The sequence below is a fragment of the Ovis canadensis genome, chromosome 14, assembly GCF_042477335.2.
Source record: "Ovis canadensis isolate MfBH-ARS-UI-01 breed Bighorn chromosome 14, ARS-UI_OviCan_v2, whole genome shotgun sequence".
Classification (NCBI taxonomy): Eukaryota; Metazoa; Chordata; class Mammalia; order Artiodactyla; family Bovidae; genus Ovis; species Ovis canadensis.
In genome coordinates, this window is record NC_091258.1 from 49504595 (window position 1) to 49524898 (window position 20304).

A 20304-nucleotide genomic window follows, 5' to 3' on the forward strand; every position below is an offset into this window, starting at 1 on the left:
TAAAAAGGGAGTGAAATCAACAGCCCTCTCGTCTCATTTATTAAAGAAACAGTAAGAAAAGATACAATGCGGGAAAAACACCAACCATCCTTTCACATCAGGCTGAACAAAGCACAGTGATTTCTCCCCTTTATCCCCCACCCCCACCCCAATTCCCATAATCCCATCCACATCAGTTTAATCTTGAGGTTCTTTGATTGGGAGTACCAGTGGAGAGGGAGTTGGATGAGCAGTGGAGCCTTGGTTCTGGCTTCCTCTAAGTCCCAGGAGAAGGAAGCTGCAGACCCAGTCAGTCAAGCGGATGCTGAGTTTGGTGGCTCTCTGAAGTGGCTGCACTTCCCTGTTCCGTGTTCAAGTCCGCAGGGGAAGAAGGTATGGCAGTAGAGGATGACCAGGTCAGTGCTGCAGAAGCATGGTCCTCTCACCAACACAACATTTCTAGAGAGCAGTGAGCTCATTCTCCAGTGGTGAGCAGGGGACTATGTATGAATTGGGACCTGCAGGCCAATGTATCCCTGAGGAAAGGTCCACAAGAACAATTCAAGAAACTAGTTAAGAAACAAGGGGCAGAAAGCTGTGGGACAAAAGCACAGCAGGCTCCTGAAGGCTGGAGATTCCTTCTCTCAAGGTAGGATCATTCTCACCTGCCAAAGTCCACATCCCACAGTTACAAAGTTCCTTCAGTCAAGAAAGACGCAGAGTGGGGAAAAAGGCTCATCTGAACCTGAGCCCCAGGTATGTACTTCAGATTGTAGTTCCATATCTACTACTTCACCTGTCCAGAACCACAGTGCCTGGAAACCAAGGTGGTCCTGGAGAGAAAATGGTGTTTAAGGGGGTAACATTCCATTTGGGTACATTGCAGCCATCGGCCCCCCTGGTCTGGGGAAAGCAGCTGGGTTTGTGCCAGGGAGGCTCCCTACTCTAGGAAATGGAACCAAAGTCTTGCTCACAGGGCCATTCATTCTTGGAAAGGAAGCTGGGTTTACACCCAGGGCCCCAGTTGGCCTTGCAAAAGGAGCTGGGTTGATACCCACAGGGCCTGCTGGCGAAGAGCCTAGGGGCCCTGGAGCTGGCCTGGGGAAGGTAACCTGACCAGGGCCTAACGGGCCAATAGACCTGGGGAAGGTAGCTGGACTTGGACCCTGTAAGCCAGTGGCCCTTGGGAAGTTAGCTGGGTTGGGGCCTAGTGGCCCAGAGGCTCTTGGGAAAACTGCTGGACTTGAACCCTGGAGGCCAGCAGACCTCTGGAAGTTAACTGGGTTTGAAGCCAATGTGTTAGAAGACTGAGAGAAGGCAGCTGGGTTCAACCCCCCTGCACCTGTCCCCCTTGGAAAGGGATTAGCATTTACTCCCATAGGACCAGCAGGCCTTGCAAAATGAGCTGAATTAGGGCCAACAGGGCCAGGAGCCCTTGACAGGGAAGATGGGTTTGGCCCTGGAAGGCCAATTCCCCGAGAGCCAGGCCCTGAATTTGGGCCTATGGGGCCAGGAAGTCTGGCCATGGAAGATGGGCTTGTGCCCATGTTTCCAGAAGCCTGTGAGAAAGAAGCTGAATTTGCTCCTAAAAGACCTGCTGCTCTCAGAATGGGAGCAAGATCTAGGCCTTGAGGCCCAGCCATTCTTAAGTTAAGACCAGATCCTGTGCCCAAGAGGCCACCTGCTCTGGCATCCAGATTAGGGCCTGGGCCCAGGCCACCTGCCCTTGGATTAGGCCCAAGGCCTGGGCCCAGGCCACTTGATCTTGGGTTGGGCCCAAGGCCAGGACCTGGAAACATACTTGACCTCGGGGCAGGGTTTGTACCTACAAAGCCTGACCTCAGATTGGGACTCGGTCCAGGGCCCAGGCCAACAGGTCTAGGATTGGGGGGACCATTTCCAGGAGTCAACAGGACACCTGCTCTCAGGCTGGGTCCAGATCCAGGGCCCATGGGGCCACCACTTCTGGGGTCAGGACCTGTTCCCAGAAGACCACTTGGCCTTGGGTTGGACACCGGACCTGGCCCTGGGAGACCCCCTAGCCTTGGGTTAGACAGAGGCCCTGGGCCTGGAAGAGCCCCTGCCCTAGGATTCAGAGTTGACCCTGGGTTTGGGCCCAAGAGCCCACCCGGCCTTGGGAAAGAAACTGCACCTGTGCTAGTGGGGTTCATCCCTCTTGGGAAAGAAGCCAGGCCTGGGTCACGAGCACCAGCAGGGAAAGGTGCTGGATTTGAAGCCAGTGAGCCTGATGAAGTGGGAAAAGGAGAGGGGTTCCTTGGAAATGGGGCCAAATTTCCACCAAGAGAACTGCTTGCCATAAGGAAGGGATCCGAGTTCAAACCCAGTGGGTGGCCTGTGTTTAGAACAGGACCCCCCTGGGGTCCCAGGGAACCGTCCAGCCGTCCTCGAGGTGGCAGGGGGGCACGAGTCCAAGGAGTTGGCCGCTCTCGAGGGAAAATCCGAGGTTCTTTCATACTTTCTTGGGGACGTTGGTGATGATGGGCTTGGGGCGAGTTTTGAAAAGGATCTTGTTTCTGATGAGTGCTGTCACCAGGTACCGGGTGCCACTCTCGCAGCCGAGTTCATCACAATCCTGCTCCCCGGGAGTGTGTTTCACAAGGACGGCAAAAGGTTTCTCCAGGTGGATGATTTTCCCATACAGGATATGATGCCCCACGATCAGCACAGGGATTCCCTTTGGCAGAACAAGAATGAGATGCCTAAGGTTCAGGGCAAAGTCATGATATCCAAGTGCCTTCCAGAGACGCTCTCAGGAGACAATGCTGGCACCTCCACTCCCTCTACCACTGCTGGGAAGCCACAACGGACAACCCACCCTCATATCCTTTTTCCTCTTTCCGGCCCCAGGTAAGAGAATTGCTACTTTCAGAACTGTGACCTTTCCAGATTCCCCAAAGCTAAATTACCCTGCTACTGCAGAGGTCGGGGGTGGGGGGGAGAACAAGTGGGGCTTGGCTAGACCCTGAATAACAAACCTGAGGGCAGTCCTCACTGTGGGTCCTGGGAGCACCACCTTGGTGTAGCTTGCTTTCCTGAGGCATTAGGCAGGGAAAGAAAAGTCCCCTCACCTCAGTGGTGTAATGTAGGTCTCCCAGGAGGTTTCCAGCTAATCCAGTGCTGTGGCGAGCCTCGATCTCCCCCTGTAGTTCCATCAGCACCCATTCTGCCAGGCCTCCAGCCCCAGCACTGCAAGCAAAGGGCTGGCGGTTACACTATTTTGGAGGGGTGAAGGATGAATCATAGTGTCCTACACCACCATTCAAGGCCCAAGGGAACTCCTTGTTGAGCAAAAATTCTTGGGAAATTGGGCAGTGCCACGCACTGAACTCAAAACTGAAAGGCTGGGATTTGTGCCGGATGCATCTGAGGACCCCAATTCTTTCAGGGAAATTTCAAACCTATATAGACTTGATCATTCAAGCTAAATTAAAACCCTCAAAATTTACTCACCTGGAAATAACAATCTGCACCATGAGCTTTACGTCTTTAAAAAGCAACAGAAAAGAAGCTGTAGAGAAAAAATATATTTTTTAGGATAATCATAACGAATACTGTGTGCCAGGCACTTTCTAAATGCTTTAGACACATTTAATTTCATTCCCCTAACAACTCCATAGCATATACATTTTTTAAACTGGTATTATACATAGAGAATTCCTTCAGATCACCAAGGGTCAACTACAGTGTGGAAAGTTGATAGGTACCACAGTGTGTTCAAGGTCACATAGCTACTAGTCAACTAGCCAAGATTTGAACCCAAGACATATACTGCAGAGCCCACCCTCTCGTCAGTATGCTAACTTGCCTTTCTCAGGGGCATTATATTTTCCATTCTGTGTATGTCTAAAAAACTAAGGAATTATTTTAGATTTAACTTTTTTCTTTGGTGATGGTGTAAGTGGATGTTTGCCACTTTGGTTATATTTCAAGATTCAAAGGATCTCTCTGAACTAAAAGCTGAGAGAATGGAAAAGGTCCTTCAGACTTTAGTGAATGGTAAAGCTTATTTCTAACGTGACTCTCATCAAACACATTGCCCATCTTTCATTTAGACACTAAAACAACCCTGATGCTTAATCCTTCATTTTATACAATGGCCCCACCTGGTGGCAAGTTTGCAGAATGAGTTAAAATGGGACATTTTTGCCTGAAACTGGCTTCTTATACTTGTCTTCCTAAGAAAGGTATATTAATGGGGGGACTAAAGGGATGGGGGATCTAAACTATGCCTTCTGTACAAATCTTTCCAATGAATAGATGAAGCCTAGTGCAAGGTTATCAGATCAGTGTTTACCAACTGTAGAACAAGCTAATAGGTATTATTATTGTGCTCACCATTAGCAAACACCTGCTTAAACAGCTTTCCTTACTGACATGTCAATCTTTGTTTTGGATCTGGAGGGAAAAGTATCAATATACTCCCAGCAGCCCTGTAAGACAGCAGAACCTCTTTCTCTTGAGCACCAAACACACTTTGGAACCATGCGGCTGGTCAATTACTGGACTTCAAGTATAAATAGCAGCTATTATTTATTCCAGAGAAGGCAGTGGCACCCCCAATCCAGTCCTCTTGCCTGGAAAATCCCATGGATGGAGGAGCCTGGTAGGCTGCAGTCCATGGGGTCGCTACTGAGCGACTCCACTTTCACTTTTCACTTTCATGCATTGGAGAAGGAAATGGCAACCCACTCCAGTGTTCTTGCCTGGAGAATCCCAGGGACAGGGGAGCCTGGTGGGCTGCCATCCATGGGGTCACACAGAGTTGGACACGACTAAAGCGACTTAGCAGCAGCAGTATTTATTCAATTTTTACTATGAATCAGATCCTGTGCATATATATTATGGGTGGTATCTCATTCAACTACTGTGAGACACGGACCTCCCCGTATTTTGCAGATAAAAGTTACTGAGGGATATACTCTTGCTTATATGTGGCACAAACACAGCTAGCAGGTAGCAGAGCCAGTGTAAAAACGTAGGCCATGTGACTTCACACTTGTAATCAATACCTCTCAAACAGGGAGAAAACCAAGCGAGGACAAAAAGGCACGAAAGCATCAGGCAGGCGCTGCTTACATGCATTTAGCAAGAGCTACATCCAGAGGCATGCTTCAATACGCCAGGCCTGCTGCAGCACTGCCAAGTGTGGTACCCCTGACCACAGGTAATACACTGGCTCAGGCGAACAAAGGTCTGACAGGTAAGAAGGCCCTACCTCCACCGTCAGCAGACCAACCAAAGCACTTTTAATATTCTCCCAAGGTCTCCTGAAGGAGAAAGACTAACAATTTAAAATTAGAAGCCCTAAGTTCAGGTTCCAGCCTGAAGTGTGGACACTCATCACATACAAGTCACTGTGGGGCTAAAACCTAGACTGTCGGCTTCATTTAACTATTACGAAGACCAAATATTATAAGATGTGGAACTGCTTTAAAAGACTAACATATAGCTAATTTTTCAAAGGATAAGTAAATCAGCATTTCCACATTATAACTATGAAACTTAAGAGCATGATAGGTACATTTTAGCCATAAATCAAAAAAGGCTCAATAACTGAAAATGAAGTTGTGATGTTTCTAAGGGTTAATAAATACATGTAGATCAAGAAAGAGTTCTTGTAAATGAGTTTTTAAAATTGTATTTATTTTTTGACTGATAACTGCTTTACAATATTTGTTTGATTTAAATAAACTTCTGGTGACTGATGATACAGTGTATTTTCCCTGATAAGTGCAAGTGATAATAAAATACAGGTAGTTTCAGAGAAGCAATAAAGTGTTCACACAGATACACATTTTAGGAAAATCACGGCAGGGAAGGAGATTAATCTTTAAGACTTCTGACTCTAAGGAATGTACGTACTATTTAGAAAAAGGGGATGTATTAATATTAATAGAAATATTATTGGTGCATTCCCTATTTCCTGGACAGTCTCCTGCCAGAACAAGAATTCAAAATAGTGGCCTACTTAGGGCTTTCATTGCCATGGGCCTGGGTCAGAGAACTAAGAGCCCACAAGCTGCAAAGTGTGGCCAAAAAAGCTAAATAAATAAAAACAAAAACCAGAAAAAAAGTGGTCAAAGTGGATAAAGGAAAACAGATCCCTGGTAGCTGGGTCAGAATAGCTGCACCTCCATACTTGCTATTGCTTCAACAAGCCTACACAGCTCTCTATCCACTTACGTAGGCGGCCCTGCCTGAGTACACCTATTGATACAGGCAGGCAGCTAGCAATTCTCCTAAAAACAAAAATCCTGTGACCTAAACACTTTAGACCTAGACCTAATGAGGCTGGAGATGTGACGACAAATGAAGTTCACACCCAGCTTGCAAGAGTCTAGCTCATAGGAACCCGTGGACTGATATGGCTGTATTTATGTACATGGGGGTGTATTTACCAAGTTAGTATTAATAAATAATGCAGGGGAACTCATCCCTTTGAATTTTAAAATTCTCCTTCAGCACCATAAAATATCCTATTGGCTGAATCAGATTATTCTCTTTCTTGCTCTGTGCTCTAAACAGCTGTTCTTAAAACTAGGTATGTTTACCTGGGCACTTCACTAATAACACACGTAATGGAGGTGCATTTCACCCAGTGTGGAGATAACTGAAAAAAACATGAGAACATGCAGTCCAATCTGTCCCCATCTCCTTGAGAGCAGGCAGAGCAAGTTAGTAGGAAAACAAAGAGGTGAAGAAGTAAAATACAAGTCAAATCCTGTTGGTAACAAGTAACATTATAATGAAAAGTTTCTGTAAAACAAAGAAATTTCTAAGTCTTCAGTCTCAACTCATTCCAACTTTTACAAATAACCAAAGCAACTTTTAAATGTCTGTTCTAAGGTACTGCTTGTGTAGAAACTGCAGCTGTTATCAAGAGCAATATCTGAAGGCACAGTTTGACCAATGTACCGTATCAAATCATGAAGCCAAAAGTCAATGGAAAAGATTGCCCAGCACCTCTCTCAACAGCCTTGAGTTTAATCCCAAATTTAGATAGGATCAACTGTCTTTGGTTAAGAATAATAATTCCAAGTTCCTATAGAGCCAGAAGAATTTTATGATCTCACTTTTCAAAAAGATGTTTAAATTCAATGTATTTCAGAGTGGAGTCTCCAAGGCCACGACTACAGTATGAACTTGGAGATGGAAGGTATGGAAAAAACCAAACACCTTTTCCCTGCAATGAATTATTTTGACTCCCTATCCTCTCTTATAAAAGGGGAAATTTTTTTCTACCTAAGTTTTTGAGGCTGTTACATGGCTAAATAAATACATATGTTCTGTACTCATTAGTCAAATGACTTTAGCTATGTAAAAGAAACTTTTTAAAAAGCACTGTGTACATTTTAACTCCTATCTTTTTCCTTTATGGAAAGACAAAAACAAAATGTCTTTTGGGGGAGGCTAAAAGATTTCTGGAAATAGTATCTAAAATTTTTTTTGAAATATCTGAGGTTACCTCAGATCATTCCCAATCTTCAGACCTGGAGTTATTTTGGAGGTTACAAGTAAAGCTGAAACACTGTTGTTTCTTAAGACAGTAGTCCGGATGACTTCAAGAGGCCTGAACAAACTACAGAGTAGCAAAGGAATCCCTTCTTCTCAAAACAAATGCATACTCACAATGGGAGCCCTAATCAAAACTCAAAAGGTTTGTCTGAAATCAGACCAAATCTGGGATATATCTTAACTGTCATTTTGAAGTCAGTTACTATTAAAGTTATTAAAAACCTGAAAAATCGAAGTGCCACCAGTTTCTTAATTAGGAAGAAAAGTTCAGGCAAGGCATTATATTTTTAATACAGAAAGCTTCATTTCTTACATAGCTAAACCTCTCTGAACATTTCCCTGGATTTTTTTTCATCCTGCAAACAAGGCACTGTCTGTCACTGCCTTTTTACAGTGAGGAAACAAGCGTAGAGAAGCTAAAGGTTAAGTAACTGGTCTAACACCTGAGAGTGGCTGCTTCGGAATATGACCTGACTGTAACTCCCCCACAATCCATCCTTTCCTGCGGTCCTCTCACATAGCACCCCCGCCACCCACCATGCCTCATGTCTATAGAGGAACTTGCTTTATAAACACTGCCTTTCTCACAGCATCTACCACAGGATGGCAAATAAACCACCTATGAGGAAAATCTTACACACTGCCACTATGACATCTGTGGTGTAGGCAGCTGAAATCAAGTAAGCCTGCTTTTCATCATATTCAATTGATGAGGCTTAAGTTTCTAAAATCCCTAGAGATGTACTCAAGGTCAGCTCCAGGATTCAAAATTATAGCCCAAACCCGTTTCCTTGTTAGACAGTCAGTCAAAAGAACAGAGCATTCTTTCTCACTGATTCATCTAATCTACAAAATTTTTTATCCATCGGTTTCTGAATTGTTAATATTACTAAGCGCTTAACAGAGAATAGCAATGAGCAAGGATCCTTAATAATGGTAACAGCTCCCAAAATAAGATATAGCAGAAAGTGTGGTATGTACAGTATTAAACAGAACATGCAGCTTTTATGGAAACAATGGGCTCTGACTCAATGGTTTAACCCAACTACACAGAATTAAATTTTATTAGAGCTAAAGTCTTTTTAAAATTGTTTTCATTAGGCCCTTACAAATTTATATTTGCAAATTGCTGGGCCAACAATTAGCATTTACTGAGTCCTTATTCAGTCCCAAGGACTCTTCTGTGTTCAGGGATTTAGTGAGAATTCATTGTCAGAACTGCCTTCTGAGTCTACCATCTTTCTAGCCTATGTATGACGGAGGTAATGTAATCTTATGTCACAGTTTCTCCACCAATAAACTGAACATAAAAAGAACCTATCTCAAAAAGGTTGTTTTATTAAATGAAGTTATGAATGTAAAGTCCTTAGCATGTGCCTAACATATGGTAAAACTTAGGGTCAAGCTATTGATTACCTGGAGGAACATGGCATTTTCTTAGTATATGTCCAATAGAATGACTTTACACTGTTTAATTATTAATCTTTATAGTGGACTAAAACATCTTATAAAAGCAGCATGTTGTAAGAATAAAGTCAAGTTTACTTTATTGATGGGAGAACAATTCAAACATGGCAGGCAGGGTTTACCAAGCTGCTTCAGGGATTAAGTTCTGGAAGGTTTTCTTCTCTAAGCATGGTAGCTATTTCTCTGTGTGCCTTTCCAGCAAAGGAACAATTCATGAACTTTTACATACAACTGGATACAGATTACTTTTATTAGCAGTGTTACTGTGGTTTTGTGACTGATGGGGATAATCTAAGTTTCAAGGGAAGACCTTGTCTCTTGACAGACTTATTAAGTGATAAAATCCAGTTTCTAAATGAAAAGCCTGCTCTCCTCCGACAAGGGGCCATGGAGGGTAGGTGGAACTGAATGCTTCCGAACTTTTCATTAGTGAACAGTGTGTTCAAAAACGTGTGTGGACACTATGCATACATGTGGGACTTTCCCATCATGTTTTAAGATTCCCATGATGGAGGGAATCAGTTACTGGTATTCGCAGACAATAGGTAGAAAAGATGGCTTCAGTCGTTCTGAGTTACTCCAGTTTTCTCCATCTTCTGCTACTCTGCGGCCCCATCTACCCTTCCTCCTTTTACTGCCCTGAGCCCCTCCCTTGCCCAAAGTCCCTTCTTGTCTAGCTCTGCTTGAGGTCTCCCTCTATACTGGATTTCCCTCCCACGAGCCCCATCTTCACCATCTCCCCTGACCCCCTCCTCCTCTCCCTGGAAATTGAGCTACAAGCACTTCCTATTTCTAGCCCCTCCCACTTTCTGGGACTTATCCGTCCGCTTCCCCTCTCTTCCCCACCCCCACCCCATGACCCCCCCGACTTTCTCTAGGACCTCTTACCAAGACTTTCTCCTACCTCCCAAGGAAACTATATTTTAAACTCCACCCTCCAACCCCAGAATGGTCTTTCCAAACCGTTCACCCTCCTAAAGATCGCTCTAAACGTTATTCCTCTACCACCCTCATCTTCCAAATCATTCCCTATGTCCCCCAATTCTTAAGTACTTCGCTCCTCCAGGACCCGACTCCACCCCACTCTTCTCCGGCCTCTCACTCCACCCACAAAAGCAGCTGGATCACTCTCCAGACAGTCTCTTCCTTCCAGTCACCCTCCCATCTACCGCTCCCAATAGCCTCTTCCCCCCAAGATTTAAAAATGTCCCCTCCAAAGAACTCACGGTCCTACCCCCCGCTTAGACCCTTTCTGATGTTCCCGCTACTTCCTGGGTTCCAGGTCTCCCCCACTCTCGCAAGCATCGCGTGCTGGGTTCCCTCCCCACCCAGGGAAAAGCCCCTTCCCGCACATACCTCGAGATTCCGGCCCGCGCTGCCCCCTTCTCCGTCCTCCGCCCGCGCTCGGCCACTCTTTCCGCCCTTCTCCCGCTCCGCCCAGCTCGCTCCCTTCCCTCCGCCTTCCGACTCCGCACCGCTCCCTTCTCCGCAATTCCCGGCTCTCCTACCCCGAGGGCGCCTCTGGGTCGCCCCCACCTCTGCGCGGCCCTCCCCGCTCCCCTCCCCCTTCCCGGCCTCCCCTCCCCCGCCCGCTGCTCCCCGCCCCTCAGCTCGCCATTCTTCTCCTCGAGCCGCGCGCCCCGCCCGGCCCCAGCTTCCTAGCTTCCCGCTCCCTCGCACCCTCGCCCCCCCATCCCCGGCTCAGCCCTCGCTCCCCGCGGCCTCCCCGCGCTCCCTGCCCGCGGCCTGACCTGCAATGGCGGCCGCCGATCGCGGCGCCGCGCGGCCAACGGGCGACAACCGAACCTCCCGCCGCCGTCGCCGCCGCCGCGAGCACTGCCTGCGCACTTCCGGCCTTGCGCCGCGAGCACTTCCGGGGCAGAACACGCGGGCGCGCGCACGTGGGGCCGGGGCGGAGAGAGGCGAGCTCCCTAAGTGGCGAGCCCTTCCACCGGTGAGTTGGGGAAGGGGCGTAGGTAGCGGGGATGGAATGGGGTTGTATCTAGCGAGTGCGGCTTGCTCTAGGTCGGCCCCCCGGGAAACTCGCCGATTCCCCTCTGCCGAGGCCGGGTGGGGGCTACTCCAGACATCCCCGGAGAGGGAATGGGCGGCGGAGCCCTCGCGCGCCTCGGAAGCACGCATAGCCTAGCTGGGCCGAACGCGCCTTCTCTCCTGGCAGATTCTTCACCTTGAAGGGAGATGAGTAAAGGGGCGAACCTGACCCGAGTGCGTCTGTTGGCGGCGGCGGAGCTGGGGATAGAGAAAGTAATTGACAGATGCCAGATCAGTCCTGTCGCTTCATCCCGCTAAGAAGCTCTTGGTTTTTCCTGCCCATCAGCTCCACCGTCACCACCGTAGTTGAGTCTGTGATTTGCAGACTTAGCATGCAGTGGAGATGGAGATGTTTGCCAAAATGCAGGTTCCTTGACCTCCTCCCACCCCCAAAGACTGGAATTCTAGAGCTATGGATTAGTACCCGGAATCCTGCCTTGTTAGAGATCGTTTTGGTTTAGGAGTTCTGCGGACCTGACTTTGAGAGACTCCTTTAGACTGTCAACATTTCTTGCTTTCTTAGAATGATCGAGGTATTGATCCTCTTCTTCACCACCCCCAACCCCAGAAACCTCACGCACCAAATACGAAGGAGACTTTAGTTCTGCCTCGAATACAATTCCTGGAGAAGGAAGTGGCAAGCCACTCTAGTATTCTTGCCTGGAAAATCCCATGGGTGGAGGAACCTGGTAGGCTACATACAGTCCATGGGGTCGCAAAGAGTTGGACACAACTGAGCGACTTCACTTTCTTTTCGAATACATTTGGTCAGCTCCTTGTGGCTCCATTCAAGCGCGCACTCCCAGTAAAAAAATGAGGTTATGTTCAGTCTTTTGCTCTAAGATCAAGTTTTAGATTCTCACCTCTCTTCCTGGAGCACTTCCTTCGGGCAGTTTGCGGGATTGCTAGGAGGCTGGGTGATGCTCTATGTGTTGCTTTTTGAATTTTTTTTGTGTGGAAGAATCCTGAGCTTCTGGAGACTATTTGATAGATTCTGTGTGGACCATTAAAGCATCTTTAGTTGAATATTTTAAAATGAACCTCAGTCAGACTTCCCAGGCGGTCCAGGGATTAAGACTGGGAGCTTCAAGTGATGGCGGCAGGGGAACTAAGACCCCATATCCTCCCCACCCCCAGTTCCTGCCTGGCCTTCTCCCCACCCCCCAAAAATGGGGAAAAATAGAAATGAACCTCAGTGAGATACATTTGGAGTCTGCCACATAGAACAGTGGTACTGTGCTGCGCTTAGTCAATCAGTCGTGGCCGACTCTTTTCCACCCTATGGACTGTAGCCGGCCAGGGGCCTCTGTCCATGGGGCTTTTCCAGGCAAGAATACTGGAGTGGGTTGCCATGCCCTCCTCCAGGGGATATTCCCAACTCAGAGATGGAACCCAGGTCTCCCTCATTGCAGGCTGATTCTTTACCATCTGAGCCACGAGGGAAGTCCAGAAGAGTGGTAATAAAAGACAGGAGATGTGATATACTGCTGTTTAACAATGATTCTTTTCTCCCCTCCTAGGAATGGGTGAATTTAATGTCCATCGAGTGCGTTTCTTTAATTATGTTCCATCAGGGATCCGCTGTGTGGCTTACAATAACCAGTCAAACAGATTGGCTGTTTCACGAACAGATGGCACTGTGGAAATTTATAATTTGTCAGCAAACTACTTTCAGGAGAAAGTAAGTCATTTGGGAGCCGGATTTGGTGGTGGTGATGTTAATTTTTTTTTCTTAAGTTTAATTCTACAAAATCTTCTGTCTTTTTTGTATTCAAAGAGATCAGAAGAAAATGACTCTCCCCTACTCTCTCTGTTGTTTAGAAACAAAGAACAAATATACACTCTCTTGTCTGACTGATAAACTTAGAGCTTCAGTCTATGTAATGTTGGTTAGAAAGAGCCTACCTAGGAATTGTGGTGCTTACTGCCATTTGGAAACTGATGTTTACTAGATCTGTTGTCAAGATCATTGCTTCCTGTCAGTCTCTGCACCATTGTAACTTTAGTAAAGTGGCTTTTCCTGCTGTGTTATTACCCATTTCACTGTTAATTCAGAAAAAAATGATGAGATGTTTTAATATCAAACTTTTTGGTGATGTGATAGCAAGAAGATGAATTCCTAAATTATCTATTTGAGAGAAGGTAGATTTATATACCTAATGTTTGGAACTAAAGAAGATTTTAAATTAGGTAAAATATCATTTGGGTATATGCACAGGGCTATTACAGCAGCCTATTTTTCAAAGTCTCTGATTACAGATTTCAGATGCAGCAAAATAATTCAGTTCACATTTACTGAGTGCCTTGCATGCCCTCAACACCATGATACAGATGAATAGAAGGAAAAATGAATGCAGTGTCTTGCAGCGTAGTACTTGGAATTTAGGTACTCTGTAACTATTTCTAAATGACTGCAAGCATTAGGCATTAAGATGAATGTCAGAGGCCCTACCTTCAAGGAGCTCAAAATCCAGTGGGGGAAAGATGAGTATACGGTTTGAAATAGTGTGGTCAGTTTTATGATAGACCTAAGCATGGGCATAGAATCTTAGTAGAGAGGTGCCTTGCTCTGATGAGGTGGGTTTAGGATTCCTGGAAAGGGATGACTTACCTGAGCTGACCCCTGAAGCAATAACAAGAGTTAAGAAATCACTGGTCACCAAAAATGAGTCCCATTCTATAGCATGAAAAACATGCTGTGATGCACGCTTGTTGCATCCTGTGATTTTTCTTGTTATTATTGTTGCAACTATATAATTGTTTATATATTTGTTTAATGTCTTCTTCCCTCCTGAACTTCCAATTTTATGAAAAAGGGATCTTGTCAGTGATATGGCTGTATTCCCAGCATTTAGCAAGTGCTTAATACAAAGGCATCACTGAGTTAATACATGTTCAACGGGTCTTTACCTAGTACATCTTATTTTCCACTCCCATCGGTTTTCTTTTTTCTTGAACAATTAATTCAGTCTAGTCTTCCACTTTGTTTCCTTGTTCCCTTCCTGGCTATTCAAGATTGATTAGCTTGGGTGATCACTGTCAGATCATGAGAGTGAAGAGTAGGGACTAGTAGTAAGGAGAGTTATCTTCAATTTGTGTCATTGACTTTGGCAATTTGGGCAGACCATTTACAGATGCTCTGCTTTTTCAAGTTCAGCTAGGAAAAATTGTATCTCTCCCGGAGAAGGCAATGGCAACCCACTCCAGTACTCTTGCCTTGAAAATCCCATGGACGGAGGAGCCTGGTAGGCTGCAGTCTAGGGGGTCATGAAGAGTCAGGCAGGACTGAGCAACTTCACTTTCACTTTCATTCCCTTTGGTGGCAAGCAGCTATAAGAATAAAATTCCTTGATTGTATGAATGCTTTTTGAGCAAGAAGAAAACACTTAGAAATCTGAGACTTGAATGAAAAGCTGGAGTGAGCTGCATTCATTTCTTTTATTTTCATTTTTTAGACAACATTTATTGGTGAAATTGGCCCACAGTAAGCAACATGTTTTCAAAGTATACATATTGATAACTTTTGACACATATACACCTTTGAAAGCATCGATCAAGATCACTACAATGACCTTTAAAAATCAGATGACATCAAATACAATTACTTGCAGACTTTATTGTCTGAAAACATTTTGCAGAACTAGTCCTAGAAAAAGAAACAAAACCAACCGTATAACTAAAATGTGAGCCTAAAAAAATGAAAATATCAGTATCATGATCTTCAGATAGTGTGAAATTCCACACTAAGTTATTTCTAGAGGGGCATTTTAATTTTCCCCGTTTACCTGTGATCACTCAGTGCTGGCAGCTGGTGAATTCACGGTGGGTTGAGAAGTTATTGTGTTTCTGTAGTTTTTCCCAGGTCATGAGTCTCGGGCCACAGAAGCTCTGTGCTGGGCGAAAGGACAGCGACTGTTTAGTGCTGGACTCAATGGAGAAATTATCGAGTATGATTTACAGGCATTGACCATCAAGTATGCTGTGGATGCCTTTGGAGGGCCCATCTGGAGCATGGCCGCCAGCCCCAGTGGCTCTCAACTTTTGGTCAGTACGCAACTATTGGTCATCCAAACCGAGATTTCCTCTTGCGCCCATTTACACTTGCTTCCCTGTGTTCATAGGAAGGTAAAGTTATGTTGTGGCCAGTCGCAATTCCAGTCTGAGCCGAATTCCAGCAACCAAGCAATCAATTGTACCTGGATTCCAATAGGAGATACACGATTGGGGTTATTACTGGAGATGTAAAAATCCCTTGTCCTTTTGCACCCTTTCTGCTTCTGCTTTGGATCTTGTTTGTTCATTAATGACACCAGAGGTTTCAGTTTGGTTCAGCGTCTCCCAAACTGTGTCCTTTGGAATTGGGAGATACAGACACTGTCTTTTGTTTGGCTGCGCTTTGTGTTTTGTGATACATTTTGCTTCAGAATTACCACGTGTTAAGTCCTTCCGTAGATTCACAACACACGTTAGTATATTAAGAGTTCTGATAGGTCTTTTTACAAGTCCACTTGTAGAACCATGTTTCTCAAAAATTTTTTGAGCACAGACTTAAGATTTCCCTCCTCCCCGCGCATTCTTACCATTAATTTTCTGTAATGAGTTACTGATTTTTTTTTTGGTACTATTTTACAGTATCTTGACATATCTCCATGAAGGTGACACAGTTAACGGGTGTTTAATTCAGGCCGTCGTATCTAGCACAGACATGCCGTGAAATCCTATTTCTCCTCCATGTCCTGTGCAGGAATTAGGCCACTCATTGGCCTGCTTTCTGGTTGGGATGTGATGGCTGCCAGGAACCAAATTTCTTGATACCAGTACTTTTTTCCTCTCACAAACTATTTTTCCTCTTTCAGAGCAAGTGTTAGCTTGAGGGAAGAAATGTATATATTTTAAATGTGTATATTTGGTTCTCTAAAATGCTTTCTTTGTTTTCCACCCCCTTTTCCATGATAGGTTGGCTGTGAAGATGGATCTGTGAAATTATTTCAGATCACTCCAGACAAAATCCAGTTTGAAAGAAATTTTGATCGTCAGAAAAGTAAGGGTTATTTGTCATCAGGGCAGTGAGTAGTGTTAACAGGAAGTTTTGTTTCTGTGCCACTGGAGATGGGATACTTTCCTATGGGTTCAGAGAATATTTTATCTGTGTGCCAACTTTCTGCGATGCAGGGTATATGCTAGATGCTGTCCTTAGCTCAGGTTCTCTTTACTGTGTAACATAACGTAGCTATGACTACCTGGTTAAGTAATAATAGAGAAAACTGGCAATCCAAAATAGGAAAGCAAGTGTTTCTATGTGAATCAATTTGTTAGTTCTCACTCACTTTAGTGAAGTTTTGATGAATGTGCATAAAGTCTCAAAACTAGGACTTTGCTGTTAGATAGGAGCTGTGGTTCTCAGTCCTGCTAGTACATTCAAGTTGAATGTGGGAATTTTATAGCCAGTTGTCCCTGTTCCAGCTGCACCTACTGACACTGACTTCCAGATCAGAGATTGGCAACCTGTTTCTGTAAAGACACCAGCTAATATTGTAGGCTTCAGCAAAGTAGTCCTAGATAATGCTTAAACAAATGGTCATGGTTGTTCTCGCCTAAAACTTCATTAACGACAGCTCACCCCAGGTTGGCCTTTGGGTTGCAGTATGCTGACTCCTCTTCTGGAGAGTGCTGTCTGAGATGTTCTCTATGTCCAATAGTAATATTTATTCTCTGTTCATCAAATCCCTGTATGTTTGTTTTTAATATCTTGCAGGTGTTCTTTTTTTTTAATTACAAAGGTGACACAGTGTTGTTAAAAATTTCACACGTTTGGCTAAGGGTGAAAGAAAAGAATAAGTGGCTCACCTCAGTCTGTAGGCAACATTTTAAAATGAATCTAGACCTTGTTGTATCTTCGAACGGACGGATACATTTCCAGGAGTGCTTGCACTTGCTTTTCAGCTTTTTTTTTTTTTTCATTTGCTATATCACAGACATCTTTCTGTGTGAGTTGAGTTGTGCCCATGTGAGTGGCATTCCATTTTATGGTGTTCCATAATTTGTTTGATCACACTCCTACTGATAGATACTATTATTAATATATATATATATTTTTACTACTCAAGCCAGTGCTGTAACGAACATTCTTTTCTTCACTTGGGCACTCTAGTAATATTTCTCTGTGGTGAAATTGACAGTGCAATTGCTGTGACAGATAGGCACGTTTAAATTTTGTTTGGTTACTGCCTGGTCACCCTCAGAAGGTTGTGCTTGTTTACAATCCTATCAACCATTTATCCATTATTAAAAGCAAGCATCAAATATGTCATGTGAGTCCCAGGAAAAAGTTGTTCCTCACCTGTTACAAAACAGTTCTTCACAAAAATGCAGCAGGTGAGCGCTAAGACTATAGAACGCTAGTCCTGTAGATCACTGTGGAAAGAGAACTCAGTTACCGTTTGCTGTATATGTATGTGTATGTCACTTTCTCTTTGGTTGTAAAACTCCCCAGGTCGAATCCTGAGTCTCAGCTGGCATCCTGCTGGTACTCACGTTGCGGCTGGCTCCATAGACTATATTAGCGTGTTTGACTCCAAATCAGGTGACTGTTTTTCTCAGCTCATTTGGGATGTGGGTCTTGTTTGTCAAATTCACATTTCTCTGTTTCCAAAAGCTGTGTCCTTGTGCTTTTACCAACCTTCTGAGTTGTCACTGTGAATTTCATATCTTTCTTAGATTCCTACTGCTGCTTTTAGGAGAACCTTGATTCTTCAATTAAATACAGTATTTTTCATCATAAGAATTCACACTAAAATTTGCCTTCAACCAGTAAGCCACTTACTATAAATAATCAGTAGATACCTATTTATATATACCAGTTCTTCATAAAAGAAAGTGTCTGTCTTTGAGGAACCTAAGTTCTTGGTAACACAGTAACGTATTTCCTCTGCTCTTGGCCTGGAGGATTGGCTGATGGATTTCTTCAGTGATGAGACTGACTTCAGCCTGTTAGGTGGCTGGCTGTACTCCCCTCTAAGATGAGAGGATATACAGGACAGGGATGTCGCCTTTTTCTTCCTCTGTACTGCTTAAGCAAGTTTTTTATTGTTATCAGTCATATGCATATAGTCAAAGAATTCCTTAAGGCTTGAATCCCTTTTCCTGCTCCTCAAAGGCAATAACCTGCAACTCTTAGATGTTTCTTTTGGTATTTGTCTCTGTGCTATACATAGTATGCTTAAAATACTGTGTTGTATTTTCTCAGTTTTAGCCCCTTATTTATTGACTTCCACTCTATTAACCCTCTTTCTTTGCACTTTGCCACATGTACCCATATTTCTTCTTGATCCTCCCAGTACGGTTATTTTGCAATTTTGTTCAGATTAGCAGTTGATGTTTTTAATCTCAGACTATATAGGTACTACTTGCAGAGTAAATGTCTTTTCCTTCCCTGTATGGTTTTTTTTTTTAATTTTATTTTTAATTGGAAAGTACCCTGTATTCTTTTCGTTAATATTGTGTGTCTGTCTCTCTCTCTCCTGTGTGTGATTGATACATATATCAGTAATTCATCTCTACATTCTTCTAGTTGTGTAAGGTAGGTTCAGCTACATCTGGTTTTCTTTCTCATTTTGGGTGGGGTGGGGTACTCTGCACGGCTTGCAGGATCTTAGTTCCCTGGCCAGGGATTGAACCTGGACCCCTGCAGGGAAAGCACCAGACCGCCACTAACCACGGACCACTAGGTAATCCCCACTTCTGGTTTTCTTTCTACTGCTTTCATCTCCTTGAAGGATTCTCTCCCAGAGCCTTCTGCCCTGCCTCAGTCGAGTGGAGCCAGTTTCTGGGCCTGCTGCACAACTCTGAGATCTTGAATTCTGGTTTTTCAACCATTCCGGGAATTCCCTTTGCTTGTCTCTCACGTGGAGTTCCCCGTGGCCATGTCATGCACTTTCCTAGTTTATCACTTTGTTTGGTGGATCCTGAGAAAGGGTTTTTATGAGAAAGAATTCTAAGTTGAAAATTATTTTTCCTTAGAAGGTTGAAGCCATGGCTCTGCTGTTCAGCTTCTAGTGTTGTTATGAAATCTGATGCCTTTTTGGGAGTAGATCCTTTGTGTAGGTTTTTATGGTTTGTTTTTCCTGGGAGTTTTTAAGATCTTCCTTTTATCTTTACTGTTCTGAATTTAATAATTCTTTGTTGTGTGGATCTGTTAATATCAATTATATTGGACAACTTGATAGGTTCCTTCAATCCAAAAACCCATGTTTTCCATTTCTGAGGAAAATTCTTATAATCATTTTCTAAATGAGTTGCTCTCCATTTTTTTCTAGAATTTTATCATTTGAATGTTGGCTTTTCTCATTTATTTTCTTTCTTTCTTTTCCCTGTTACTTTTGATCTCTAACTTTTTACTCTGCTTCCTGAGAGAGTTTGTCATCTTTATCTTAGTCCTTTTCTTGAGATTTTCCTTTCTGCTGTTTGTTTCTAGGCTTCTTCTTTGTTTCCTGAATGTTCTTTTTTATAGCGTTCTCTTTTTATTTCATTATATAGTATGAACTCTTGCATTATATAGTACTAACTCTTCTCCAAGACTATTCTCTTCTCTGACCGTTACTTATTTTTCTCTGCCCCTCTCTTGGGCCTCTGCCTTCCATACTAAGGCTGTCCTCCAGTGTCTAGGGGTTCCTTTCATCACCAGACAAGTTTATTGCATCTAAACTTCACTGAGGAATGGTCTGGCTTGACTGTCAGTATGGGGAAGCTCTAAAGACAGGCTGTTTAGGTCTTTTGTCGTGTACAAGTCATATTTCCCAGAAGTGTTTTTTGTTCTCCTGTGGGGTGATAACAAGCAGGGCCATCAGCATTCTAAGAAAACTGGTGTTCTTAATGTTGAGAGACAAGTTTTCACTTAATCTATGCTCCATATACCGCTCCCACCCTCAGTTGCACTGATACCCCTCTTCAGAGAATAAGTTTCTGGTCTCCTCTGAGAAGTGGAATTTGGGGAGTTGCCTGGCTTCTTAGCTGTGAGGCAGGACCCGAGGGATATCATATCAGTTCAGTCACTCAGCCGTGTCCGACTCTTTGCAACCCCATGGACTGTAGCACGCCAGGCTTCCCTGTCCATTACCAACTCCCAAGCTTACTCAAACTCATGTCCATTGAGTCGGAGATGCCATCCAACCATCTCATCCTCTGTTGTCCCCTTCTCCTCCTGCCTTCCATCTTTCCCAGAATGAGGGTCTTTTCTAGTGAGTGAGTTCTTCACATCAGGTGGCCAAAGTA

General features: G+C 44.3%; 3 protein-coding genes across 5 annotated transcripts in view; 1 reads left to right on the plus strand and 2 right to left on the minus strand.

Annotated features, from left to right (window-relative positions):
• Positions 1-22: 22 nt before the first annotated feature.
• On the minus strand, positions 23-10856 carry CHTF8 (chromosome transmission fidelity factor 8). Of its 2 annotated transcripts, none has more exons than XM_069550215.1 (4): positions 10734-10856; positions 3451-3508; positions 3069-3186; positions 23-2674 (listed from the first exon to the last, which is right to left on the minus strand). In XM_069550215.1, the coding sequence occupies exons 2-4, from the start codon at positions 3471-3473 to the stop codon at positions 2450-2452; spliced, it is 366 nt and encodes a 121-aa protein (XP_069406316.1). In that variant the 5' UTR covers positions 3474-3508; positions 10734-10856; the 3' UTR covers positions 23-2449. The 2 variants fall into 2 exon arrangements, with proteins under 2 accessions (XP_069406316.1, XP_069406317.1); XM_069550216.1 differs by lacking the exon at positions 10734-10856 and adding an exon at positions 10339-10524.
• Positions 831-2453, minus strand: DERPC (DERPC proline and glycine rich nuclear protein). The gene has a single exon (XM_069550201.1). It carries the CDS (start codon positions 2451-2453, stop codon positions 831-833), a length of 1623 nt encoding a protein of 540 aa, XP_069406302.1.
• UTP4 (UTP4 small subunit processome component) overlaps positions 10606-20304 on the plus strand; it is a 30148-nt gene continuing 20449 nt past the window's right edge. The window contains exons 1-5 of one of the 2 annotated variants that reach the window (XM_069550172.1): positions 10606-10936; positions 12555-12715; positions 14887-15078; positions 15991-16075; positions 17528-17617. In XM_069550172.1, the coding sequence (XP_069406273.1) occupies positions 12557-12715; positions 14887-15078; positions 15991-16075; positions 17528-17617 (526 nt within the window). In that variant the 5' untranslated portion in view covers positions 10606-10936; positions 12555-12556. The remainder of the gene's footprint in view (positions 10937-12554; positions 12716-14886; positions 15079-15990; positions 16076-17527; positions 17618-20304) is intronic. The other variant, XM_069550173.1, reaches the window with a different exon arrangement.

Excerpts from the sequence above, each read along its gene's own strand:
- DERPC (XM_069550201.1), bottom strand. The coding sequence starts at position 2,453 with ATGAAAGAACCTCGGATTTTCCCTCGAGAGCGGCCAACTCCTTGGACT.
- CHTF8 (XM_069550215.1), bottom strand. The coding sequence starts at position 3,473 with ATGGTGCAGATTGTTATTTCCAG. Across the intron at positions 3,187-3,450 it reads GTGCAGATTGTTATTTCCAG|TGCTGGGGCTGGAGGCCTGG; the intron begins GTGAGTAAATTT and ends CTTTGCTTGCAG. Across the intron at positions 2,675-3,068 it reads ACCTACATTACACCACTGAG|GGAATCCCTGTGCTGATCGT; the intron begins GTGAGGGGACTT and ends GTTCTGCCAAAG.